This window comes from Haliotis rufescens, unplaced genomic scaffold, assembly GCF_023055435.1.
Source record: "Haliotis rufescens isolate VD_foot unplaced genomic scaffold, xgHalRufe1.0.p SCAF_8, whole genome shotgun sequence".
NCBI lineage: Eukaryota > Metazoa > Mollusca > Gastropoda > Lepetellida > Haliotidae > Haliotis > Haliotis rufescens.
In genome coordinates this window covers 11,523,309-11,551,277 of record NW_025964372.1, presented here as the reverse complement: position 1 = coordinate 11,551,277, position 27,969 = coordinate 11,523,309, and the positions used below count along the sequence as shown (strand labels likewise).

The 27,969-nt window shown below is 44.7% G+C and overlaps 2 protein-coding genes across 5 annotated transcripts in view; one reads left to right on the top strand and one right to left on the bottom strand.

Moving 5' to 3' along the window:
- Positions 1 to 24,453, bottom strand: part of LOC124113765 (mediator of DNA damage checkpoint protein 1-like) — a 59,743-nt gene extending 35,290 nt beyond the window's left edge. The window contains exons 1-3 of one of the 2 annotated variants that reach the window (XM_048389454.1): positions 24,244 to 24,453; positions 9,518 to 10,621; positions 4,205 to 8,348 (exon numbers count right to left, since the gene is read on the bottom strand). In XM_048389454.1, coding sequence (XP_048245411.1) covers positions 4,205 to 8,348; positions 9,518 to 10,621; positions 24,244 to 24,388 — 5,393 coding nt within the window. In that variant the 5' untranslated portion in view covers positions 24,389 to 24,453. The remainder of the gene's footprint in view (positions 1 to 4,204; positions 8,349 to 9,517; positions 10,622 to 24,243) is intronic. The other variant, XM_048389455.1, reaches the window with a different exon arrangement.
- Positions 24,454 to 27,387: 2,934 nt separating this feature from the next.
- LOC124113764 (nonsense-mediated mRNA decay factor SMG7-like) overlaps positions 27,388 to 27,969 on the top strand; it is a 282,423-nt gene continuing 281,841 nt past the window's right edge. For all 3 annotated transcript variants that reach the window (XM_046474276.2, XM_046474277.2, XM_046474275.2), the window contains exon 1: positions 27,388 to 27,505. In XM_046474276.2, coding sequence (XP_046330232.2) covers positions 27,480 to 27,505 — 26 coding nt within the window. In that variant the 5' untranslated portion in view covers positions 27,388 to 27,479. The remainder of the gene's footprint in view (positions 27,506 to 27,969) is intronic.

Genomic DNA, 27,969 nt, shown 5'->3' with positions numbered 1-27,969 from the left:
TAAAAATATGAAACTGATAACCATAAACTGTGCCACTGACAAGAAAACGGGAGACAATGCTCCTGAGCAGAAGATAAGAGAAAACAGCATCAAGAAAAATGACAGAACAACAAAGAATCCAACAAACATCAAATCAATAGAAGATTTGAAATCACAGTACCCAGACAGATTTGATTCCATAGGCAACTGTCCCGGAACATATCATATTGTTACGGATCCAGATGTTAGTCCAGTAGTTCACTCGCCGAGAAAGTGCCCAATTCAGTTGAAATATGAAATCAAAGAAGAGTTGACAAAGATCGAAAACCAAGGGGTAATCAAAAGAGTTACAGAACCAACAGACTGGGTATCAAGACTTGTATATTCAGAGGATGTTGCCGGTCACGGCAAAACAGAAGGGAGAGCATGATGCCAATCTTGACAACCTCATGAAGAGAGCTAAAGAACATGGACTTGTGTTCAATAGCCAAAAGTGTGAAATCAAAGTAAAGCAGATCAGGTTTTTTGGCATGGTATATGATATGAGGAGCTCACCCAGACCCAAAGAAAGTTGAAGACATAAAGTCAATCAAGACACCACAGACCCCAAAAGAATTACAAGAATTCCTTGGCATAGTAAATTACATGGGACCATGTGTACGAAAATTATCACAACACACAGCTTCACTTCGTGACTTAATCAAGAAGGACACAGAATTCTGCTGGTCCGAATCCCATGACAAAGGCACACTGAGCTACTTTGATCCAAGCAAAGAGACAGTGATCCAAGTTGATGCATCCTTACGCGGACTTGGAGCAGAATTAACACAAGACGGAAAACCAATAGCATTTGCATCAAAGAGTCTGACTGACACTGAACAATGGTATGCCAACATTGAAAGGGAATTATAGGCAGTTGTATTTGGATGTGAAAGATTCCATACATATGTGTATGGAAAGCCATTTATTATAGAGACAGACCACAAACCTTTAGAAATGATCAAGCTGAAGAACTCGACTGCATCAGACAAGCTAACAACGCTAAAGTCATGCACAAGTTGAGGCCAAACGCTCAGCGACCTACGTGACATGATTGTTGAAGGATGGCCTAGCACATTCAAAGAAATACCAGGACCAATCCGCCCGTACTGGTGTTACAGAGATGAATTATCAGTTGAAGATGGCCTCATCCTTAAAGGAGAGAGAGTCATAATTCCCCAAGAAAAGCAACATGAAGTACTACAGAAAATACATGCAGGTCACCAAGGTGCAACCAAGTGCAAGTTGAGAGCCAGATCATGTGTATTCTGGGATGGAATAAACAAAGATATTGATCAAGCTGTAAATAATGCCCTACATGCCAAAGCCATCAAGAGTCACAAGCTAAAGAAACCCTGTACCTCATGAGATCCCAACAAGACCATGGCAGATAGTAGGTACAGACCTATTTCATCATGATAACAACGAGTTTCTTACCGTCGCAGACTACTACTCAAAGTTTCCGGTCATAAGAAATTTTACCAAAGCCCTGCACAAGTATTGCTGTAATCACAGCTACTAATAGTATATTTGCAGAACATGGAGTACCAGACAAAATAATCAGCGATAATGACAAACACTTTGATAGCAAAGATTACAGAAAGTTTGACGAAGAGTGGTGTTTCGACCACACAACCATTTCACCACATTACCCCCAGTCAAATGGCTTCATAGAAAGGTCTATCAAGACAGTGAAGAGTACCCTAATAAAGTCTAAAGGAGACCGTATGGATCCTTATATGGCGTTGCTGTGTCTAAGGACCACACCTATAGATAATTACCTACCATCACCAGGAGAATTACTCAGCGGTAGAAGATTGAAGAGTAACCTACCATGCAAGATGCACAACAACAAACATGACAGAGACAACATCCAAGCTAACCTGAAAATGCGTCAAGACTCACAGAGAATGTATCATGACAGGCAAGCCCATGACTTGCCACCATTAGCAACTGGACAGAGAGTCCGTATTCAAGATCAAACAACAGGACTGTGGACTCCTGGTACTGTCAAGCAGAAGTGCACAGAGCCAAGGTCATACTTAATTGAAACTCCAAATGGTCGTGTATTAAGAAGAAATCGACGACACATATTAGACTTAATTTCTCCAAGAAAGAAGGTAACCTTTAGAGAAGAAGAAACTAATAGACACCATGAGACTATAACACCAAATGAACACAGAGAAGTAATAGCTGACAAAGGAAACAAGAACCAGCTGAACAACAAAAGAGTTCCTGATAGAACCCCACAACGTAGAAGACCATGTGAGAGATGTGTTCCAATGACATTAAGTGACAGTGTCAGCGATTGTGATGAATATCACTATAAAACCAGATCAGGCAAAGCTATTCGCAGACCTGATAAATTAAATCTGTGACTGTGTTGATACTCTCAGATCAAGAGTGACTGTTTAAAGTTGATGTTGATAATTTACAAGTTAATGATAAAGTTACAAAGTGATTAAGCTGAAAATTGTTACTCCCTGTGAAGATATCTTGAAGAAGAGGGATGTAACAGATTGACATTAATATACCTATAACAATATATGATCCATAATTATCCGTCAGGATACTAGAATCTTAGACTATTGGCATTGTACATCTATACGCATGCGCGGCGTGAGTCCCAGTAAGCCGTCAGCTGACATCTCTTAGTATATCAGTAAACAGAGGTTAACCAAACCCAGCGTTCGTTATGCAGTTCTCAGCTGATACGACAACCTCAGAATATTACATGTAGTATATTAATATGTAGTAAACTTATTTGTGCAGGGCTATTCACTGTACATCTATTATACTTAAATCTATATTTTATTAATTGTGCATGATGAGCTTTGTATAAAGTGTAAATTTGTTTTATCTAGAATGATTTGTTCAAGTATATATGCCGAAAGGAAAGAACAATAACTCTAAATGTATTATCAGTATTGTTGTTACCTAGTGCCTTTCTACTGTCCATACCCATCATGTTTATATCAAATTAGGCTATGTATGTTTTAGGGCAGATCCGGACTACCGTACAAGTACTTCCTTATCTCTGAGACGACTACGAGTACCGTTGTAACATCTATAGAGAATCCTTAAGCGTCCCTTACACTATACGGATATGTTTCTATATTAACCCTACTCTGTTCGTTGTGTTATTTAATTATTCCAATAACTTGAAGTGTTTCTCTCTCTTTTGCTAATTAATCCAACACTAGTTTACTGTTAATTAACATCATTTCGAGATGGCACCTACGCAAGTCCGAATGGTGTCTTCTCTTTCTTTCTTTGTTATTTAACGCCGCACTCAGCAATATTCCAGCTATATGACGGCGGTCTGTAAATGACCGAGTCTGGACCAGACCATCCAGTGATTGACATCATGAGCATCGATCCACGCAATTAAGATACGATGACATGCATCAACCAAGTCAGTGAGCCTGACCACCCGGTTCCGTTAGTCCCCTCTTACGACAAGCATAGTCGCCTTTTACGGCAAGCATGGATTGCTGAAGACCTATTCTATCCCGGATCTTCACGGGTCTGGTGTCTTCTCGCCAGAGCGACATTTGAAGGTAAAGGTGTACCTTCTCGCCAAAGGACACGCGGCATGACTTCGCAGAGGTTGTTGTGTGGTTACACGGGTTTAACGTATAAGTACAACGCACGTTCTGCTCAGTAAAATTTGTTCATTGATTACAATAAGCATATGTCGTTCCCGTATCTTCCACCAGTCTTCATATGACTCTTGCTCAGAAGTCTTCCGATCAGGGTTACACTATTCAAGGGTGAAGTTATTAGGGTAGACATGTGGAGGACATTTCCAAATTTGACGCATCAGCGACAAAAATGATGTCCGATGCTACATTATGATTACATAGTTCAATATCATGCAGCCATGCTTAGTACCACAGTATGGTTTTTTTTCAAATTTGGGATTGAGAAAGTAATGAAGTAAAAGTGTTGGAGATTTAAGGGATTCTCAAATCGCCTTCGTTTTTCAACCAATCAGATTCCGACACACTTTTATATTCCTTTTACTACTTCCCCTCATATCCTTTTATCCCGAAATGGTTAAACATTGTGGTCTCTCAATTAGTCATTGTAACGTGATACACCGGTATTGATTTACATACAAATAATAAACCTAACAAAATATATTCGGTTTGTGAAAAGTCACATACTGCATACAAACTCCTACCTCAAAGCACCATAGTTTCTACCAGTTGCTTGGTCACCACAGATGGAACACATGTCTGAGGTGAATTGACTTGACTGTGGTGTTCTGTCTAGTGATAACTGACTTGACTGTGGTGTTCTGTCCTGTGAGAACTGACTTGACTGTGGTGTTCTGTCTTGTGAGAACTGACTTGACTGTGGTATTCTGTCCTGTGAGAATTGACTTGACTGTGGTGTTCTGTCTGGTGATAACTGACTTGACTGTGGTGTTCTGTCCTGTGAGAATTGACTTGACTGTGGTGTTCTGTCCTGTGAGAACTGACTTGACTGTGGTGTTCTGTCTTGTGAGAACTGACTTGACTGTGGTATTCTGTCCTGTGATAACTGACTTGACTGTGGTGTTCTGTCCTGTGAGAATTGACTTGACTGTGGTGTTCTGTCTGGTGATAACTGACTTGACTGTGGTGTTCTGTCTGGTGATAACAGACTTGACTGTGGTATTCTGTCTGGCGACAGCTGCCTGTCTGGCGACAATGGACTTAACTGGAATGTTCTGTTAGGGAACAACTGATTTGACTGTGGTGTTCTGTCTGGTGAGAACGGACTTGACTGTTGTGGTCTGTCTGGTGAGAACGGACTTGACTGTGATGGTCTGTCTGGTGACAACTGACTTGACTGTGGTGTTCTGTCTTGTGAGAACTGACTAGACTGTAGTGTTCTATCCTGTGAGAACTGACTTGACTGGAGCGTTCTGTCTGGTGAGAACGGACTTGACTGTTGTGGTCTGTCTGGTGAGAACGGACTTGACTGTGATGGTCTGTCTGGTGACAACTGACTTGACTGTGGTGTTCTGTCTTGTGAGAACTGACTAGACTGTAGTGTTCTGTCCTGTGAGAACTGACTTGACTGGAGTGTTCTGTCTGGTGAGAACGGACTTGACTGGAGTGTTCTGTCTGGTGAGACCTGACTTGACTGTGGTGTTCTGCCAGGTGAGAACGGACTTGACTGGAGTGTTCTGCCAGGTGAGAACGGACTTGACTGTGGTGTTCTGTCTTGTGAGAACTGACTTGACTGTGGTGTTCTGTCTTGTGAGAACTGACTTGACTGTGGTATTCTGTCCTGTGAGAACTGACCTGACTGTAGTGTTCTGCCTGGTGATAACTTACTTAACTGTGGTGTCCCGTCTGGTGATAACTGACTTGACTGTGGTGGTATATCTCGCGAGAACTGACTTGACTGTGGTGATCTGTCTTGTGAGAACTGACTTGACTGTGGTGTTCTGTCTTGTGAGAACTGACCTGACTGTAGTGTCCCGTCTGGTGATAACTGATTTGACTGTGGTGGTATGTCTGGCGAGAACTGACTTGACTGTGGTGATCTGTCTTGTAAGAACTGACCTGACTGTGGTGTTCTGTCCTGTGAGAACGGACTTGACTGTGGTGTTCTGTCTTGTGAGAACTGACCTGACTGTAGTGTTCTGTCTGGTGATAACTGATTTGACTGTGGTGGTATGTCTGGCGAGAACTGACTTGACTGGTGTGTTCTGTCTGGTGAGAACGGACTTGACTGGAGTGTTCTGTCTGGTGAGACCTGACTTGACTGTGGTGTTCTGTCCTGTGAGATCGGACTTGACTGGAGTGTTCTGTCTTGTGAGAACTGACTTGACTGTGGTGTTCTGTCTTGTGAGAACTGACTTGACTGTGGTGTTCTGTCTTGTGAGAACTGACTTGACTGTGGTGTTCTGTCTTGTGAGAACTGACTTGACTGTGGTATTCTGTCCTGTGAGAACTGACCTGACTGTAGTGTTCTGCCTGGTGATAACTTACTTAACTGTAGTGTCCCGTCTGGTGATAACTGACTTGACTGTGGTGGTATGTCTGGCGAGAACTGACTTGACTGTGGTGATCTGTCTTGTGAGAACTGACTTGACTGTGGTGTTCTGTCTTGTGAGAACTGACCTGACTGTAGTGTCCCGTCTGGTGATAACTGATTTGACTGTGGTGGTATGTCTGGCGAGAACTGACTTGACTGTGGTGATCTGTCTTGTAAGAACTGACCTGACTGTGGTGTTCTGTCCTGTGAGAACTGACTTGACTGTGGTGTTCTGTCTTGTGAGAACTGACCTGACTGTAGTGTTCTGTCTGGTGATAACTGATTTGACTGTGGTGGTATGTCTGGCGAGAACTGACTTGACTGGTGTGTTCTGTCTGGTGAGAACGGACTTGACTGGAGTGTTCTGTCTGGTGAGAACGGACTTGACTGTGGTGTTCTGTCTGGTGAGAACGGACTTGACTGGAGTGTTCTGTCTGGTGAGACCTGACTTGACTGTGGTGTTCTGTCCTGTGAGATCGGACTTGACTGTGGTGTTCTGTCTTGTGAGAACTGACCTGACTGTAGTGTTCTGCCTGGTGATAACTGACTTAACTGTAGTGTTCTGTCTGGTGAGAACGGACTTGACTGGATTGTTCTGTCTTGTGAGAACTGACTTGACTGTAGTGTTCTGCCTGGTGAGAACTGACTTGACTGGAGTGTTCTGCCTGGTGAGAACGGACTTGACTGGAGTGTTCTGTCCTGTGAGAACGGACTTGACTGGAGTGTTCCGTCTGGTGAGAACGGACGTGACTGTAGTGTTCTGCCTGGTGAGAACGGACTTGACTGTGGTATTGTGTCTGGTGAGAACGGACTTGACTGGAGTGTTCCGTCTGGTGAGAACGGACTTGACTGGAGTGTTCCGTCTGGTGAGAACGGACTTGACTGTGGTATTGTGTCTGGTGAGAACGGACTTGACTGTGGTGTTCTGTCTGGTGACAACTGACTTGACTGTGGTGTTCTGTCTGGTGACAACTGACTTGACTGTTGTGTTCTGTCTGATGACAACTGACTTGACTGTGGTGTTCTGTCTGGTGAGAACTGACTTGACTGTTCTGTTCTGTCTTGTGAGAACTGACTTGACTGTGGTGTTCTGTCCTGTGAGAACTGACTTGACTGTGGTGTTCTGTCTTGTGAGAACTGACTTGACTGTAGTGTTCTGTCTTGTGAGAACTGACCTGACTGTAGTGTTCTGTCTTGTGAGAACTGACTTGACTGTGGTGTTCTGTCTTGTGAGAACTGACTTGACTGTGGTGTTCTGTCTTGTGAGAACTGACCTGACTGTAGTGTTCTGCCTGGTGAAAACTGACTTAACTGTAGTGTCCCGTCTGGTGATAACTGATTTGACTGTGGTGGTATGTCTGGCGAGAACTGACTTGACTGTGGTGATCTGTCTGGTAAGAACGGACTTGACTGTGGTGATTTGTCTTGTGAGAACGGACTTGGCTGTAGTGTTATGTCTGGTGAGAACTGACTTGATTGTGATATTCTGTCTGGTGACAACTGACTTGACTGTGGTATTCTCTCTGGTGAGAAATGACTTGACTGTGGTATTCTGTCTTGTGAGAACAGACCTGACTGTGGCGTTCTGTCTTGTGAGAACGGACTTGACTGTGGTGATTTGTCTTGTGAGAACGGACTTGACTGTGGTGTTATGTCTGGTGACAACTGACTTGACTGTGGTATTCTCTCTGGTGAGAACTGACCTGACTGAAGTTTTCTGTCTGGTGAGAACTGACTTGATTGTGATATTCTGTCTGGTGACAACTGACTTGACTGTGGTATTCTCTCTGGTAACAACTGACTTGACTGTGGTATTCTCTCTGGTGAGAACTGACTTGACTGTGGTATTCTCTCTGGTGACAACTGACTTGACTGTGGTATTCTCTCTGGTGAGAACTGACCTGACTGAAGTGTTCTGTCCGGTGAGAACTGACTTGATTGTGATATTCTGTCTGGTGACAACTGACTTGACTGTGGTATTCTCTCTGGTGACAACTGACTTGATTGTGGTATTCTCTCTGGTGAGAACTGACTTGACTGTGGTGTTGTGTCTGGTGAGAAATGACTTGACTGTGGTGTTGTGTCTGGTGACAACTGACTTGACTGTGGTGGTCTGTTTGGCGAGAACTGACTTGGATGTGTAGCTATTTCCTGTGATTGTTGGAAGGTTGGAGTGGTGCTGTGTTCCCATTCCTTTGATAGGACAGGCATCAGAAGGGTCTCAGGTTGTAACAAGTTAATCTGTTCAGTGAAGTCACCTGGCTTTGTACAGTCGCTGGCGGGGTCTGCAATACCTGTACGTAAATACTTGCGTCACTGATTTATCATACGATGCATCCACAATGTTAGCAAGATTATTTCAAGATTTAAGCATTCCTAAGAAATATAGCTCAATTCACTTTCTATCAAATTTAAGAGTGTTATGCTTTCATAAAGAAGTGTGCTGAAATCTGATGAAATTCAATAATTTGATGACTCGAATTTGTTATTGTAATATCAGGTGGTGAGTAAATGTTGCTGAGCGCCAGTCAGCAATATTCCAGCTATAATATCTCGGCGGCGTGCAAATATTCAGACGAGTCAAACGAGTGATTGATAATCACCGAGCCTCACGACCAGATCCAATTTTGAGGGGACCTATTCTAAAGCGGGATCCAATGGGGTTATTGTTTTATCAATGGATACATGTTCATTTGAAGCTTTGTGAACTTTCTTAGTTGTTATGAACTGAGCAAACATTTTGATCTAAATAATGCACCATTCACACACACACACACATTACTACCCCACATCAACACACACACGCATCACCACACCCGCACAAAGATACACACACACCTCACCACCCCAACCCCAACACACACATATACAAACACATACCTCACCTACCCCACCCCAACACACACACACACACACACATCACCACATCCGCCCCAAGATACACACACCTGACCAACCCCAGCACACACGCACACACAACTCGCATTGTCCGCCCCAACAAACACACACACACACACACACACACATCTGACCGCCACGCCCCAAGACACACACACACACACACACACACACACACACACACACACACACACACACACACACACACACACACACACACACACACACACACACACACACACACACACCGCCCGAAGATACATTCATACACATACCTATATCCCTACTCACACCTCTCCCCAACACATTTACTTGAAGCATACTTAACATTTATAATACATTCGGAAATGTCGTAGGTGATCCGGTATGCTTTTGGTAACACTACTTCCTCATTTGCTGTATATATGATTCAATACAATTACACGATTACTGAAGACAAAATGCACTCTCTTCCAGAGAGGTGTATCTGCAGTTGATTGCTGGGTCATTTTGTGTAATTTTTCAGCGACATGAAGCTGCATTACTGACGACGCTGTTTGATAACCTGAGCTGTGCTATGCGTTACCTGATATATTGTTTTGCTGAGGCGAGGTCTTATGTTTCTTTGACGTTTCACTGTTAAATTGTGAATGTGATACACACGTGCAGTTACCGGGAACATTTCTCTTGACACCTCGTTGAGCGCTGATTTTAGGCAATTGAGTGAGATGCATTGCTGTGTCTGGAGCTGAGAGAGGCGCTGCACGTGTTGGAGTAACCATGGCTGTGTCCAATGTTGCTGGGGCGGTGAGAGGAGCTGCACGTGTTGGAGTAACCATGGCTGTGTCCAATGTTGCTGGGGCGAAGAGGGGAGCTGCACGTGTTGGAGTAACCATGGCTGTGTGTAATGTTGCTGGGGCGGAGAGAGGAGCTGCACGTGTTGGAGTAACCATGGCTGTGTCCAATGTTGCTGGGGCGAAGAGGGGAGCTGCACGTGTTGGAGTAACCATGGCTGTGTGCAATGTTGCTGGGGCGGAGAGAGGAGCTGCACGTGTTGGAGTAACCATGGCTGTGTCCAATGTTGCTGGGGCGAAGAGGGGAGCTGCACGTGTTGGAGTAGCCATGGCTGTGTCCAATGTTGCTGGGGCGAAGAGGGGAGCTGCACGTGTTGGAGTAACCATGGCTGTGTCCAATGTTTCTGGGGCGGAGAGAGGAGCTGCACGTGTTGGAGTAACCATGGCTGTGTCCAATGTTTCTGGGGCGGAGAGAGGAGCTGCACGTGTTGGAGTAGCCATGGCTGTGTCCAATGTTTCTGGGGCGGAGAGAGGAGCTGCACGTGTTGGAGTAACCATGGCTGTGTCCAATGTTTCTGGGGCGGAGAGAGGAGCTGCACGTGTTGGAGTAGCCATGGCTGTGTCCAATGTTTCTGGGGCGGAGAGAGGAGCTGCACGTGTTGGAGTAGCCATGGCTGTGTCCAATGTTGCTGGGGCGGAGAGAGGAGCTGCACGTGTTGGAGGACAGGCGCGGATATCACCGTCGGGGACGACTGTACGTACACGAATGTCACCCCCAACAGGCAGCGATGGAAGATCCTCGTGCACAAGGATGAAGCCTTGCGATTTGTGATCAGTGTCGTCGAGAGGGGTGACAAATTGATTAGACTCCGATTGATTTGAACACTTGTTATCCTCTGTAACAACAAATATATCTATTACTCTACAGCTATGTAGTTCATCAAGTAAATGCATACTGAAATCGATAAATGAAATTGCTCACACCGCGTCTGCAAAACACATGTTGAAATACGTTGCATGATATGGTCCCACTAATCATATATGACTAAACATATTATTAATTGGCACAAGAAGGGTTTGTAGGACCCGTTATTCCTGTTTCCATCTCGTCCTAAGTGGCAACCGTCACCTGAGGAGTGAACGGGACTATAAAACGAAGCCTGAGTTTGCCGAGCGCTGTCATACATCGGCCCACTTTCTCTGTGAGAGGAGCTTAACTTCACTGAATCGAGACCATGCACTACCACAACTATCACAAAATAATTGTGCAACAACACAAAAGCGGTGTATTTGTGGTAATAAATGCCGTCTTTCTATATTCATGCCATATACATTTGAATAAAACCACAAGCAAATAGATATTCAGGGCATTAAAATCTAGTCGCAAGTAGGGGACAGTAAAAAAATCCACCCGTGAAGACCCGGGTTAGAATAGGTCTTCAGCATAAACAAATCTCCGAGTATACAACACATTTCAAGTTAAAAGAAGAGCTAAAAACACTGCACGTATCTAAATTTAGTATTAAGTTATCAACAATCCCCATAGTCCAAAGTAATCCTCGCCAAAGACCTCAGTCTGCGTTTTATGTGCGAGACCTGTGTCGGTGTCTTCGAACATCAGCTGAGCTCACAACTTCGGCTCACTCCTAAAAGTCATGTGTCGACGACAAGATTTTTTTCCAGACGGAATCAGATTAATTCATGTCCATAGCTCTTTTTTGTTTTTATGAATAACATTAAATTAATCCATGCATTCGCTATTTTTCAAAATAACATATGTTAACTTCTTTGAGAGGCATTTAGACGTTGGATTACGAAGTAAGAATACGATTTATGGATGAACAACTTCTTTATTACAATTAAGAGAGACGTTTCGGTGGAGGTTCTAAAACCGTTACCATGCACGTGATGTACAGAGTATGGTTGGCAGGTATATATACAGGTAGGAGGCAGAGTTCATAAAGTAGAGAAGATAGCATATGTAGTTACACTGGAGTGGAGAAGTCAGTAATATACACAAAAGGATTATGACTGATTGGGGTCTTTGGTGAGTTGATGGTACGCCGGGGGTATGTAGAAGCCTTGGTCACGGTTGGAGTCTTTGTATGTTCATCCTATCCTTACTTAACATATGTTGAAATTATTAATCATAGTGGAACTAATTTATTTTAGACATTCACATCATCAGCTTATCTGTTTAGTCACGAGTCACCGCTACGTGCACGTGGAAGGTATTCTGTCAAATTTACAATTAAATATTCAGAAACATTCAGGCAACAGGGTCTATCAGAAACATCCAGATAACAGGGTCTATCAGGAATACCAGGCAACAGGGTCTATCAGAAACATCCACGCAACAGGGTCTATCAGAAACAACCAGGCAACAGGGTCTATCAGAAACATCCACGCAACAGGGTCTATCAGAAACATCCAGACAACAGGGTCTATCAGACACATCCAGGCAACAGGGTCTATCAGAAACATCAAGGCAATAGGGTCTATCAGAAACATCATGGCAACAGGGTCTATCAGAAACATCAAGGCAGGAGGGTCTATCAGAAACATCCACGCAACGGGGTCTATCAGATACATCCAGTCAATAGCGTCTATCAGAAACATCCAGGCAATAGGGTCTATCAGAAACATCCACGCAACTGGGTCTATTAGAAACAACCAGGCAACAGGGTCTATCAGAAACATCAAGGCAACAGGGTCTATCAGAAACATCCAGGCAACAGGGTCTATCAGAAACATCCAGGCAACAGGGTCTATCAGAAACATCAAGGCAATAGGGTCTATCAGGAACATCCAGGCAACAGGGTCTATCAGAAACATCAAGGCGGGAGGGTCTATCAGAAACATCAAGGCCACAAGGTCTATCACAAACATCAAGGCAGGAGGGTCTATCAGAAACATCAAGGCAACAGGGTCTATCAGATACATCCAGGCAACAGGGTCTATCAGAAACATCCAGGCAATAGGGTCTAGCAGAAACATCCACGCAACTGGGTCTATTAGAAACAACCAGGCAACAGGGTCTATCAGAAACATCAAGGCAACAGGGTCTATCAGAAACATCCAGGCAACAGGGTCTATCAGAAACATCCAGGCAACAGGGTCTATCAGAAACATCCAGGCAATAGGGTCTATCAGGAACATCCAGGCAACAGGGTCTATCAGAAACATCAAGGCGGGAGGGTCTATCAGAAACATCAAGGCCACAGGGTCTATCACAAACATCAAGGCAGGAGGGTCTATCAGAAACATCAAGGCAACAGGGTCTATCAGATACATCCAGGCAACAGGGTCTATCAGAAACATCCAGGCAATAGGGTCTAGCAGAAACATCCAGGCAACAGGGTCTATAAGAAACATCCAGGCAAAAGGGTCTATCAGATACATCCAGGCAACAGGGTCTATCAGAAACATCAAGGCAACAGGGTCTATCAGAAACATCCAGGCAACAGGGTCTATCAGATACATCCAGGCAAAAGGGTCTATCAGAAACATCCAGGCAAAGGGCCTATCAGAAACATCCAGGCCACGGGGTCTATCAGAAACATCCAGGGAAAGGGTCTATCAGAAACATCCAGGCAATAGGGTCTATCAGATACATCCAGGCAACAGGGTCCATCAGAAACATCCAAGCAACAGGGTCAAATAGAAACATCCAGGCAATAGGGTCTATCAGAAACATCAACGCAACAGGGTCTATCAGAAACATCCACGCAACAGGGTCTATCAGAAACATCCAGGCAACAGGGTCTATCAGGAAGATCCAGTCAATGGGGTCCAACAGAAACAACCAGGCAACAGGGTCTATCAGAAACATCAAGGCAGGAGGGTCTATCCGAAACATCCAGGCAACAGGGTCTATCAGAAACATCAAGGCAGGAGGGTCTATCAGAAACATCCAGGCAATAGGGTCTATCAGACACATCAAGGCAATAGGGTCTATCAGAAACATCCAGGCAACAGGGTCTATCAGAAACATCCAAGCAACAGGGTCAAATAGAAACATCCACGCAATAGGGTCTATCAGAAACATCCAGGCAACAGGGTCTATCAGAAACATCCACGCAACAGGGTCTATCAGAAACATCCACGCAACAGGGTCTATCAGAAACATCCAGGCAACTGGGTCTATCAGAAACATCGAGGCAATAGGGTCTATGAGAAACATCCAGGCAACAGGGTCTATCAGAAACATCAAGGCAGGAGGGTCTATCAGAAACATCCAGGCAACAGGGTCTATCAGAAACATCCAGGCAACTGGGTCTATCAGAAACATCGAGGCAATAGGGTCTATGAGAAACATCCAGGCAACAGGGTCTATCAGAAACATCAAGGCAGGAGGGTCTATCAGAAACATCCAGGCAACAGGGTCTATCAGAAACATCGAGGCAATAGGGTCTATCAGGAACATCCAGTCAATGGGGTCTATCAGAAACAACCAGGCAACAGGGTCTATGAGAAACATCCAGGCAACAGGGTCTATCAGAAACATCAAGGCAGGAGGGTCTATCAGAAACATCAAGGCAACAGGGTCTATCAGAAACATCAAGGCAATAGGGTCTATTTGAAACATCCAGGCAACAGGGTCTATCAGAAACATCAAGGCAATAGGGTTTATCAGAAACATCCAGGCAGGAGGGTCTATCAGAAACATCAAGGCAGGAGGGTCTATAAGAAACATCCACGCAACGGGGTCTATCAGAAACATCCAGGCAACAGGGTCTATCAGAAACATCCAGGCAATAGGGTCTATCAGAAACATCCAGGCAACTGGGTCTATCAGAAACATCCAGGCAACAGGGTCTATCAGAAACATCCAGGCAATAGGGTCTATCAGAAACATCCAGGCAACAGGGTCTATCAGAAACATCCACGCAACAGGGTCTATCAGAAACATCCAGGCAACAGGGTCTATCAGGAACATCCAGTCAATGGGGTCTATCAGAAACATCCAGGCAACAGGGTCTATCAGAAACATCCAGGAAATAGGGTCTATCAGAAACAACCAGGCAACAGGGTCTATCAGAAACATCAAGGCAGGAGGGTCTATCCGAAACATCCAGGCAACAGGGTCTATCAGAAACATCCAGGCAACAGGGTCCATCAGGAACATCAAGGCAATAGGGTCTATCAGAAACATCCAGGCAACAGGGTCTAGCAGAAACATCCACGCAACTGGGTCTATTAGAAACAACCAGGCAACAGGGTCTATCAGAAACATCAAGGCAACAGGGTCTATCAGAAACATCCAGGCAACAGGGTCTATCAGAAACATCCAGGCAACAGGGTCTATCAGAAACATCCAGGCAATAGGGTCTATCAGGAACATCCAGGCAACAGGGTCTATCAGAAACATCAAGGCGGGAGGGTCTATCAGAAACATCAAGGCCACAGGGTCTATCACAAACATCAAGGCAGGAGGGTCTATCAGAAACATCCAGGCAATAGGGTCTAGCAGAAACATCCAGGCAACAGGGTCTATAAGAAACATCCAGGCAAAAGGGTCTATCAGATACATCCAGGCAACAGGGTCTATCAGAAACATCAAGGCAACAGGGTCTATCAGAAACATCCAGGCAACAGGGTCTATCAGATACATCCAGGCAAAAGGGTCTATCAGAAACATCCAGGCAAAGGGCCTATCAGAAACATCCAGGCCACGGGGTCTATCAGAAACTTCCAGGGAAAGGGTCTATCAGAAACATCCAGGCAATAGGGTCTATCAGATACATCCAGGCAACAGGGTCCATCAGAAACATCCAAGCAACAGGGTCAAATAGAAACATCCAGGCAATAGGGTCTATCAGAAACATCAACGCAACAGGGTATATCAGAAACATCCACGCAACAGGGTCTATCAGAAACATCCAGGCAACAGGGTCTATCAGGAAGATCCAGTCAATGGGGTCCAACAGAAACAACCAGGCAACAGGGTCTATCAGAAACATCAAGGCAGGAGGGTCTATCCGAAACATCCAGGCAACAGGGTCTATCAGAAACATCAAGGCAGGAGGGTCTATCAGAAACATCCAGGCAATAGGGTCTATCAGACACATCAAGGCAATAGGGTCTATCAGAAACATCCAGGCAACAGGGTCTATCAGGAACATCCAGTGAATGGGGTCTATCAGAAACATCCAGGCCACGGGGTCTATCAGAAACATCCAGGGAAAGGGTCTATCAGAAACATCCAGGCAATAGGGTCTATCAGATACATCCAGGCAACAGGGTCTATCAGAAACATCCAAGCAACAGGGTCAAATAGAAACATCCACGCAATAGGGTCTATCAGAAACATCCAGGCAACAGGGTCTATCAGAAACATCCACGCAACAGGGTCTATCAGAAACATCCACGCAACAGGGTCTATCAGAAACATCCAGGCAACTGGGTCTATCAGAAACATCGAGGCAATAGGGTCTATGAGAAACATCCAGGCAACAGGGTCTATCAGAAACATCAAGGCAGGAGGGTCTATCAGAAACATCCAGGCAACAGGGTCTATCAGAAACATTGAGGCAATAGGGTCTATCAGGAACATCCAGTCAATGGGGTCTATCAGAAACAACCAGGCAACAGGGTCTATGAGAAACATCCAGGCAACAGGGTCTATCAGAAACATCAAGGCAGGAGGGTCTATCAGAAACATCCAGGCAATAGGGTCTATCAGACACATCAAGGCAATAGGGTCTATCAGAAACATCCAGGCAACAGGGTCTATCAGGAACATCCAGTGAATGGGGTCTATCAGAAACATCCAGGCCACGGGGTCTATCAGAAACATCCAGGGAAAGGGTCTATCAGAAACATCCAGGCAATAGGGTCTATCAGATACATCCAGGCAACAGGGTCTATCAGAAACATCCAAGCAACAGGGTCAAATAGAAACATCCACGCAATAGGGTCTATCAGAAACATCCAGGCAACAGGGTCTATCAGAAACATCCACGCAACAGGGTCTATCAGAAACATCCACGCAACAGGGTCTATCAGAAACATCCAGGCAACAGGGTCTATCAGGAAGATCCAGTCAATGGGGTCCAACAGAAACAACCAGGCAACAGGGTCTATCAGAAACATCAAGGCAGGAGGGTCTATCCGAAACATCCAGGCAACAGGGTCTATCAGAAACATCAAGGCAGGAGGGTCTATCAGAAACATCCAGGCAATAGGGTCTATCAGACACATCAAGGCAATAGGGTCTATCAGAAACATCCAGGCAACAGGGTCTATCAGGAACATCCAGTGAATGGGGTCTATCAGAAACATCCAGGCCACGGGGTCTATCAGAAACATCCAGGGAAAGGGTCTATCAGAAACATCCAGGCAATAGGGTCTATCAGATACATCCAGGCAACAGGGTCTATCAGAAACATCCAAGCAACAGGGTCAAATAGAAACATCCACGCAATAGGGTCTATCAGAAACATCCAGGCAACAGGGTCTATCAGAAACATCCACGCAACAGGGTCTATCAGAAACATCCACGCAACAGGGTCTATCAGAAACATCCAGGCAACTGGGTCTATCAGAAACATCCAGGCAATAGGGTCTATGAGAAACATCCAGGCAACAGGGTCTATCAGAAACATCAAGGCAGGAGGGTCTATCAGAAACATCCAGGCAACAGGGTCTATCAGAAACATCGAGGCAATAGGGTCTATCAGGAACATCCAGTCAATGGGGTCTATCAGAAACAACCAGGCAACAGGGTCTATCAGAAACATCAAGGCAGGAGGGTCTATCAGAAACATCAAGGCAACAGGGTCTATCAGAAACATCAAGGCAATAGGGTCTATTTGAAACATCCAGGCAACAGGGTCTATCAGAAACATCAAGGCAATAGGGTTTATCAGAAACATCCAGGCAGGAGGGTCTATCAGAAACATCAAGGCAGGAGGGTCTATAAGAAACATCCACGCAACGGGGTCTATCAGAAACATCCAGGCAACAGGGTCTATCAGAAACATCCAGGCAATAGGGTCTATCAGAAACATCCAGGCAACAGGGTCTATCAGAAACATCCAGGCAACAGGGTCTATCAGAAACATCCAGTGAATGGGGTCTATCAGAAACATCCAGGCCACGGGGTCTATCAGAAACATCCAGGGAAAGGGTCTATCAGAAACATCAAGGCAGGAGGGTCTATAAGAAACATCCACGCAACGGGGTCTATCAGAAACATCCAGGCAACAGGGTCTATCAGAAACATCCAGGCAATAGGGTCTATCAGAAACATCCAGGCAACAGGGTCTATCAGGAAGATCCAGTCAATGGGGTCCAACAGAAACAACCAGGCAACAGGGTCTATCAGAAACATCAAGGCAGGAGGGTCTATCCGAAACATCCAGGCAACAGGGTCTATCAGAAACATCAAGGCAGGAGGGTCTATCAGAAACATCCAGGCAATAGGGTCTATCAGACACATCAAGGCAATAGGGTCTATCAGAAACATCCAGGCAACAGGGTCTATCAGGAACATCCAGTGAATGGGGTCTATCAGAAACATCCAGGCCACGGGGTCTATCAGAAACTTCCAGGGAAAGGGTCTATCAGAAACATCCAGGCAATAGGGTCTATCAGATACATCCAGGCAACAGGGTCTATCAGAAACATCCAAGCAACAGGGTCAAATAGAAACATCCACGCAATAGGGTCTATCAGAAACATCCAGGCAACAGGGTCTATCAGAAACATCCACGCAACAGGGTCTATCAGAAACATCCACGCAACAGGGTCTATCAGAAACATCCAGGCAACTGGGTCTATCAGAAACATCGAGGCAATAGGGTCTATCAGAAACATCCAGGCAACAGGGTCTATCAGAAACATCAAGGCAATAGGGTTTATCAGAAACATCCAGGCAGGAGGGTCTATCAGAAACATCAAGGCAGGAGGGTCTATAAGAAACATCCACGCAACGGGGTCTATCAGAAACATCCAGGCAACAGGGTCTATCAGAAACATCCAGGCAATAGGGTCTATCAGAAACATCCAGGCAACAGGGTCTATCAGAAACATCCAGGCAACAGGGTCTATCAGAAACATCCAGGCAATAGGGTCTATCAGAAACATCCAGGCAACAGGGTCTATCAGAAACATCCACGCAACAGGGTCTATCAGAAACATCCAGGCAACAGGGTCTATCAGGAACATCCAGTCAATGGGGTCTATCAGAAACATCCAGGCAACAGGGTCTATCAGAAACATCCAGGAAATAGGGTCTATCAGAAACAACCAGGCAACAGGGTCTATCAGAAACATCAAGGCAGGAGGGTCTATCCGAAACATCCAGGCAACAGGGTCTATCAGAAACATCAAGGCAGGAGGGTCTATCAGAAACATCCAGGCAACAGGGTCCATCAGGAACATCAAGGCAATAGGGTCTATCAGAAACATCCAGGCAACAGGGTCTAGCAGAAACATCCACGCAACTGGGTCTATTAGAAACAACCAGGCAACAGGGTCTATCAGAAACATCAAGGCAACAGGGTCTATCAGAAACATCCAGGCAACAGGGTCTATCAGAAACATCCAGGCAACAGGGTCTATCAGAAACATCCAGGCAATAGGGTCTATCAGAAACATGAACGCAACAGGGTCTATCAGAAACATCCACGCAACAGGGTCTATCAGAAACATCCAGGCAACAGGGTCTATCAGAAACATCAAGGCAATAGGGTTTATCAGAAACATCCAGGCAGGAGGGTCTATCAGAAACATCAAGGCAGGAGGGTCTATAAGAAACATCCACGCAACGGGGTCTATCAGAAACATCCAGGCAACAGGGTCTATCAGAAACATCCAGGCAATAGGGTCTATCAGAAACATCCAGGCAACAGGGTCTATCAGAAACATCCAGGCAACAGGGTCTATCAGAAACATCCAGGCAATAGGGTCTATCAGAAACATCCAGGCAACAGGGTCTATCAGAAACATCCACGCAACAGGGTCTATCAGAAACATCCAGGCAACAGGGTCTATCAGGAACATCCAGTCAATGGGGTCTATCAGAAACATCCAGGCAACAGGGTCTATCAGAAACATCCAGGAAATAGGGTCTATCAGAAACAACCAGGCAACAGGGTCTATCAGAAACATCAAGGCAGGAGGGTCTATCCGAAACATCCAGGCAACAGGGTCTATCAGAAACATCAAGGCAGGAGGGTCTATCAGAAACATCCAGGCAACAGGGTCCATCAGGAACATCAAGGCAATAGGGTCTATCAGAAACATCCAGGCAACAGGGTCTAGCAGAAACATCCACGCAACTGGGTCTATTAGAAACAACCAGGCAACAGGGTCTATCAGAAACATCCAGGCAACAGGGTCTATCAGAAACATCCAGGCAACAGGGTCTATCAGAAACATCCAGGCAACAGGGTCTATCAGAAACATCCAGGCAATAGGGTCTATCAGGAACATCCAGGCAACAGGGTCTATCAGAAACATCAAGGCGGGAGGGTCTATCAGAAACATCAAGGCCACAGGGTCTATCACAAACATCAAGGCAGGAGGGTCTATCAGAAACATCCAGGCAATAGGGTCTAGCAGAAACATCCAGGCAACAGGGTCTATAAGAAACATCCAGGCAAAAGGGTCTATCAGATACATCCAGGCAACAGGGTCTATCAGAAACATCAAGGCAACAGGGTCTATCAGAAACATCCAGGCAACAGGGTCTATCAGATACATCCAGGCAAAAGGGTCTATCAGAAACATCCAGGCAAAGGGCCTATCAGAAACATCCAGGCCACGGGGTCTATCAGAAACATCCAGGGAAAGGGTCTATCAGAAACATCCAGGCAATAGGGTCTATCAGATACATCCAGGCAACAGGGTCCATCAGAAACATCCAAGCAACAGGGTCAAATAGAAACATCCAGGCAATAGGGTCTATCAGAAACATCAACGCAACAGGGTATATCAGAAACATCCACGCAACAGGGTCTATCAGAAACATCCAGGCAACAGGGTCTATCAGGAAGATCCAGTCAATGGGGTCCAACAGAAACAACCAGGCAACAGGGTCTATCAGAAACATCAAGGCAGGAGGGTCTATCCGAAACATCCAGGCAACAGGGTCTATCAGAAACATCAAGGCAGGAGGGTCTATCAGAAACATCCAGGCAATAGGGTCTATCAGACACATCAAGGCAATAGGGTCTATCAGAAACATCCAGGCAACAGGGTCTATCAGGAACATCCAGTGAATGGGGTCTATCAGAAACATCCAGGCCACGGGGTCTATCAGAAACATCCAGGGAAAGGGTCTATCAGAAACATCCAGGCAATAGGGTCTATCAGATACATCCAGGCAACAGGGTCTATCAGAAACATCCAAGCAACAGGGTCAAATAGAAACATCCACGCAATAGGGTCTATCAGAAACATCCAGGCAACAGGGTCTATCAGAAACATCCACGCAACAGGGTCTATCAGAAACATCCAGGCAACTGGGTCTATCAGAAACATCCAGGCAACAGGGTCTATCAGAAACATCGAGGCAATAGGGTCTATGAGAAACATCCAGGCAACAGGGTCTATCAGAAACATCAAGGCAGGAGGGTCTATCAGAAACATCCAGGCAACAGGGTCTATCAGAAACATCGAGGCAATAGGGTCTATCAGGAACATCCAGTCAATGGGGTCTATCAGAAACAACCAGGCAACAGGGTCTATGAGAAACATCAAGGCAATAGGGTCTATCAGAAACATCCAGGCAACAGGGTCTAGCAGAAACATCCACGCAACTGGGTCTATTAGAAACAACCAGGCAACAGGGTCTATCAGAAACATCCAGGCAACAGGGTCTATCAGAAACATCCAGGCAACAGGGTCTATCAGAAACATCCAGGCAACAGGGTCTATCAGAAACATCCAGGCAATAGGGTCTATCAGGAACATCCAGGCAACAGGGTCTATCAGAAACATCAAGGCGGGAGGGTCTATCAGAAACATCAAGGCCACAGGGTCTATCACAAACATCAAGGCAGGAGGGTCTATCAGAAACATCCAGGCAATAGGGTCTAGCAGAAACATCCAGGCAACAGGGTCTATAAGAAACATCCAGGCAAAAGGGTCTATCAGATACATCCAGGCAACAGGGTCTATCAGAAACATCAAGGCAACAGGGTCTATCAGAAACATCCAGGCAACAGGGTCTATCAGATACATCCAGGCAAAAGGGTCTATCAGAAACATCCAGGCAAAGGGCCTATCAGAAACATCCAGGCCACGGGGTCTATCAGAAACATCCAGGGAAAGGGTCTATCAGAAACATCCAGGCAATAGGGTCTATCAGATACATCCAGGCAACAGGGTCCATCAGAAACATCCAAGCAACAGGGTCAAATAGAAACATCCAGGCAATAGGGTCTATCAGAAACATCAACGCAACAGGGTATATCAGAAACATCCACGCAACAGGGTCTATCAGAAACATCCAGGCAACAGGGTCTATCAGGAAGATCCAGTCAATGGGGTCCAACAGAAACAACCAGGCAACAGGGTCTATCAGAAACATCAAGGCAGGAGGGTCTATCCGAAACATCCAGGCAACAGGGTCTATCAGAAACATCAAGGCAGGAGGGTCTATCAGAAACATCCAGGCAATAGGGTCTATCAGACACATCAAGGCAATAGGGTCTATCAGAAACATCCAGGCAACAGGGTCTATCAGGAACATCCAGTGAATGGGGTCTATCAGAAACATCCAGGCCACGGGGTCTATCAGAAACATCCAGGGAAAGGGTCTATCAGAAACATCCAGGCAATAGGGTCTATCAGATACATCCAGGCAACAGGGTCTATCAGAAACATCCAAGCAACAGGGTCAAATAGAAACATCCACGCAATAGGGTCTATCAGAAACATCCAGGCAACAGGGTCTATCAGAAACATCCACGCAACAGGGTCTATCAGAAACATCCAGGCAACTGGGTCTATCAGAAACATCCAGGCAACAGGGTCTATCAGAAACATCGAGGCAATAGGGTCTATGAGAAACATCCAGGCAACAGGGTCTATCAGAAACATCAAGGCAGGAGGGTCTATCAGAAACATCCAGGCAACAGGGTCTATCAGAAACATCGAGGCAATAGGGTCTATCAGGAACATCCAGTCAATGGGGTCTATCAGAAACAACCAGGCAACAGGGTCTATGAGAAACATCCAGGCAACAGGGTCTATCAGAAACATCAAGGCAGGAGGGTCTATCAGAAACATCAAGGCAACAGGGTCTATCAGAAACATCAAGGCAATAGGGTCTATTTGAAACATCCAGGCAACAGGGTCTATCAGAAACATCAAGGCAATAGGGTTTATCAGAAACATCCAGGCAGGAGGGTCTATCAGAAACATCAAGGCAGGAGGGTCTATAAGAAACATCCACGCAACGGGGTCTATCAGAAACATCCAGGCAACAGGGTCTATCAGAAACATCCAGGCAATAGGGTCTATCAGAAACATCCAGGCAACAGGGTCTATCAGAAACATCCAGGCAACAGGGTCTATCAGAAACATCCAGGCAATAGGGTCTATCAGAAACATCCAGGCAACAGGGTCTATCAGAAACATCCACGCAACAGGGTCTATCAGAAACATCCAGGCAACAGGGTCTATCAGGAACATCCAGTCAATGGGGTCTATCAGAAACATCCAGGCAACAGGGTCTATCAGAAACATCCAGGAAATAGGGTCTATCAGAAACAACCAGGCAACAGGGTCTATCAGAAACATCAAGGCAGGAGGGTCTATCCGAAACATCCAGGCAACAGGGTCTATCAGAAACATCAAGGCAGGAGGGTCTATCAGAAACATCCAGGCAACAGGGTCCATCAGGAACATCAAGGCAATAGGGTCTATCAGAAACATCCAGGCAACAGGGTCTATCAGAAACATCAAGGCAGGAGGGCCTATCAGAAACATCCACGCAACAGGGTCTATCAGATACATCCAGTCAACAGGGCCTATCAGAAACATCCAGGCAACAGGGTCTAGCAGAAACCCCAGAGGAAATAAGACAGAGTTGTCTCCTCGGACAACTCTCCACTTCCTGCCTCTATATTCGAAACGAAACCTGACAGATGATCCGTTTATGAATAGCGATATGTGTCTGTTATTCACCACAGTAAACGTACATGTGATTTGAACGAGGAGATAATGTTTAACGTCGCACTCAACAATATTCCAGAGGTCTGTTAATAATCGAGTCTTGACCAGACAACCCAGTGACTGATATCATGAGCATCGATCCACGCAATTGGGATACGATGATATGATTGTATCAACAAAGTCAGCGAGCCTGACTACCCGATCCCGTAAGTCGCCTCTTACGACAAGCATAGTCGCCTTTTACGACAAGCATGGGTTCCTTCAGGGGTATAATGCATGTATAGGGTTGAAAACAAATATTACCTTGAAAAAATTGGTTAGTTTCAATCGTATTATATGTATAAACATATCTATTCTAGAAATAACCAAAGATATGAATTTTGCTTACCCATGATTTTTTCCACTGGAATTATTGATGTTGGTTTATCATCCCCAGGAGAATCTGTCGGGGACTCCGAATACTTAGGGGATGGTAGTTTCACTGAGAAGTCAGTACTTAGCTCGGACACTGATTCCCTTGCTGGAGACGACATGTCGTGTCACGGCGTAAGCTTGGTATATAATGGATACACACGTCTTACGTCCCCTCTCACTCGTATGTACCACAGCCAGGACAATATAGTGACGTCACAGAGGTGACATGACGTCATCGTCATGCACATTGTCTCAATGCCAAGCGCAGTTTATTTAAGAATCGACCTTCACTTTGTGTGAGTTCATTGGAGTATGAACCTTTATGGAGTGAAGGTTTGTTTGTTTGTTTGTTGTTTTACGCCGCACTCGGCAATATTCCAGGTATATGACGGCGGTCTGTAAATAATCGAGTCTGGACCAGACAATCAAGTGATTAATATCATGAGCATCGATCCACGCAATTGGGACCGAAGACATGCATCAAACCAAGTCAGCGAGCCTGACCACCCGATCCCGTTAGTCGCCTTTTACGACAAGCATAGTCGCCTTTTACGGCAAGCATGGGTTGCTGAAGACCTATTCTATCCCGGATCTTCACGGGTCCATAGAGTGAAGGCCAAACTGTATGAACGTTGGATTGACTTACAGAAGTAACAGACCTTTTTGCATCTAATGGTGGTGTAATTTGAAGACATGTGTTGTGTAAGATGTTTCTGAAGAGCAAGCTATGCATCCATACGCTCATGTCACATCTCTTTTTGAGGAACTATTTTATTCCGCGATATAGCTGGTTGTTGTATGACTGTCAGTGTAAACATGAAGTGACACGTACTAAATAAAATTGTGTTTAGATCTTGGCCTACATCCTTTGAGGTAAGAAATTGTGATAAAAAAATTGGCGCAAGTTGACGACGCGCATAGGGAGCCGGGAACCAGCTTATGCTAAGCGCAGTTTATTTGTGCTGGAAGTGGAATGCCTTCCTGCTGAGGTCAAAGAAAACCTGCCTGCTCACTTTTAAACAAAATATGTACCTTGTTCCCAATAAGTATAAATGGTATGTTTTCACGGTTGGAACACTTTCTTATGCAAGCGAAAAATGGTTAAAAATAGTTTGCCAGTTGTGTGCAGACATTAACCAGGAATGGCCAGGTGTTGAAATCCGCTATTTGATTTTGTATCCCAATTAATTAATTTTCATTTCACTTTTATTCTTTAAAAACAACAACTCTGGTTGTAAATGGTCTAACAATTCTATGTTTAAAATGCATTTATATCGTGTATGTGGTATATATTGTCAATAGAACATTTCTGGTGCTATGCTATGCCAAACTTTATGGTGCATAGTGACGGTTGTGGGTGTATCGAGATTGATTTAAGCATAAACCAGTTGATTTAAGCATATACTAGTTGATTAAAGATTTCTTTTAAAAAAGAAGTTAGAGTTTTTTAATTCATCATGCATTATGAGGTTGCATTAAAATCATTCATGTATGCAAACAATGATTTTTAATATTTAAAAACCCCACACAGCTCATAATTTTGTGTAAATAAAAACTCAGCCTCCATCCGCTTGAAAAAACACCTCTGCCTCAATAAACAGTCTCGACCGCAATATGGCCATCCTCATCAATACAGAGTATTCCGTGAGCAGAGCCATAATCTTTGACAGAATGAGTGAGTTAAAATTTAATAGTCATTTCAAATCTTCCATTTCAAGAGGCCATATCATGCAAGTCACTGTGTGGTATCCTTGGATAAGGTTATTGACTCCGCTTGTCCCCCTGAAACAGTTGTTGACTGTGATGTGAAATGACCATTAAGCATCATGTACCCTTACTTGGGAAAAAAATACAACATAAACATATATCTAAATAAAAATAGTTTATTGCAATAACCTAAACTGACGTAACGAACAAACATTGTTTGTTCCTAAAACAGAACAGGACCAATGTAAAGGAAGAAACTTGTATTGTCAAAACAAATTATGCCATGAGAATCAAGTTTGCCTAAAATGTACCCTTTTGCAGTTTGAGATGGATCAGTTGTGAGAAGAAGGGTTTGTTTTGGTCGGGATATGCAAGGATGGGGGATGTTGTAAGGGCTTGCTTTAGCTTTTCGATTGCCTGTTGGCAATTGTTGGGCCATTCGAAAGACGCCTCTTTTTTCATAAGGTTGTATTGAGTGAGTGAGCGAGTGAGTGTGTATGGTTTTACGCCGCTTTTAGCAATATTCCAGCAACATCACGGCGGGGGACACCAGAAATGGGCTTCACACATTGTACCCATGTCGGGAATCGAACCCGGGTCTTCGGCGTGACGAGCGAACGCTTTAACCACTAGGCTACCCGACCGCCCCACACATATTGATAGGTAATGCAAACGGTGAGAGAAACGGGAGAGTGCATTTCAGAAGAACTGGGCTGAATGATATTGGCTTTTAATATTTAATATGAAAAGTGAGTCTAATGGATCTGGTGTCACCTGGCCAATCTCAGGCTGGAGAAATGCATTTTATTGTATTCTTGTACTTTCAATATTGTCACTATTTTTTTAAGACTCCACGACGTCCCCCCCCCCCCCAATCAATGATCCGCCCCTAATGGCGCACTCGCAGAGAGAGAGAGAGAGAGAGAGAGAGAGAGAGAGAGAGAGACGTAACTGGACCATTGCTTTTACTCCGCGAACATTCTGTTATGATGCTTACCTGTACCCTTTGTGTGGTTGACCTTAGGGCTGTGTCATATGTTGGTCCGTTTTTGTCTACATCAAGAGAACTGGGGCGTTTTGACGCACACATTGGCCTAGATGAACCCATGCAGTTATGACCAGTGTCTCCTTCGCAACAGGTTTAGCGCAACACATGGCTGGAAACAGTTTAATGTTTGTGTTTTTACAAAAGCCCAACTCAGTTTTGGATTGGAATTAAAACGAACTATGATCAATGAAATAACAGTCTGTAAATGAAAGATCATAAGATATCGAGTGTTGTTTTGATTAAATATGTAATATTTCAAGATGGAAGAAAGGCTTCGAATATGAGACACAAAGCGTGAGGACGTTCTAACTTTGATTTTTCACTTAGATATATATTTTCGTTTCTCTTCACAGAGCCTGAAACACCGCGACTCATCGAAGACATGTTACGTTGATTTAGGTTTTGTTTGAAGGGAATACTATCTCGAAATGCAGTAGCAAGACGTCTATGCTGAAATGGCCACAGTAGCCCAAATTCTAAGGTAAGGTAAAGTTAATATCATCAAATGACACACACAATTAATGCTTTTACTTGGCCAAAAGTCATTTCTGATCAGACATCAGCTGGACATAAGGTTGTGTCTTTTCTCATATATATAGGCCTGTAGCCTATGTTTTCAGTCAGAATAGTTACTTCCAGTCATTTTGCGAAAATGTATCCTGATAAAAGTTAGAAAGCATGGTATTCTTCAGCAAACCAGTGGTGAGCGAGAGAGTTTTTAAAGTTTTACGACCCTAGGTCAAAGCAATACCCGACCGCTCCATCAAGCCGGTACACAGGTAGGATTAACTGGTATATCGTAGCTATGTTCTGTTCCTAATTTGACTTATGTGAAAATCAACCGTGAAGATCATGGTTAGAATTGGTCTTCAGCAACCCAAGCTTGTAGTAAAGGCGACTACCGTGTAAAAATCAACTAACGGGATAAGGTGCTCAGGCTTGATT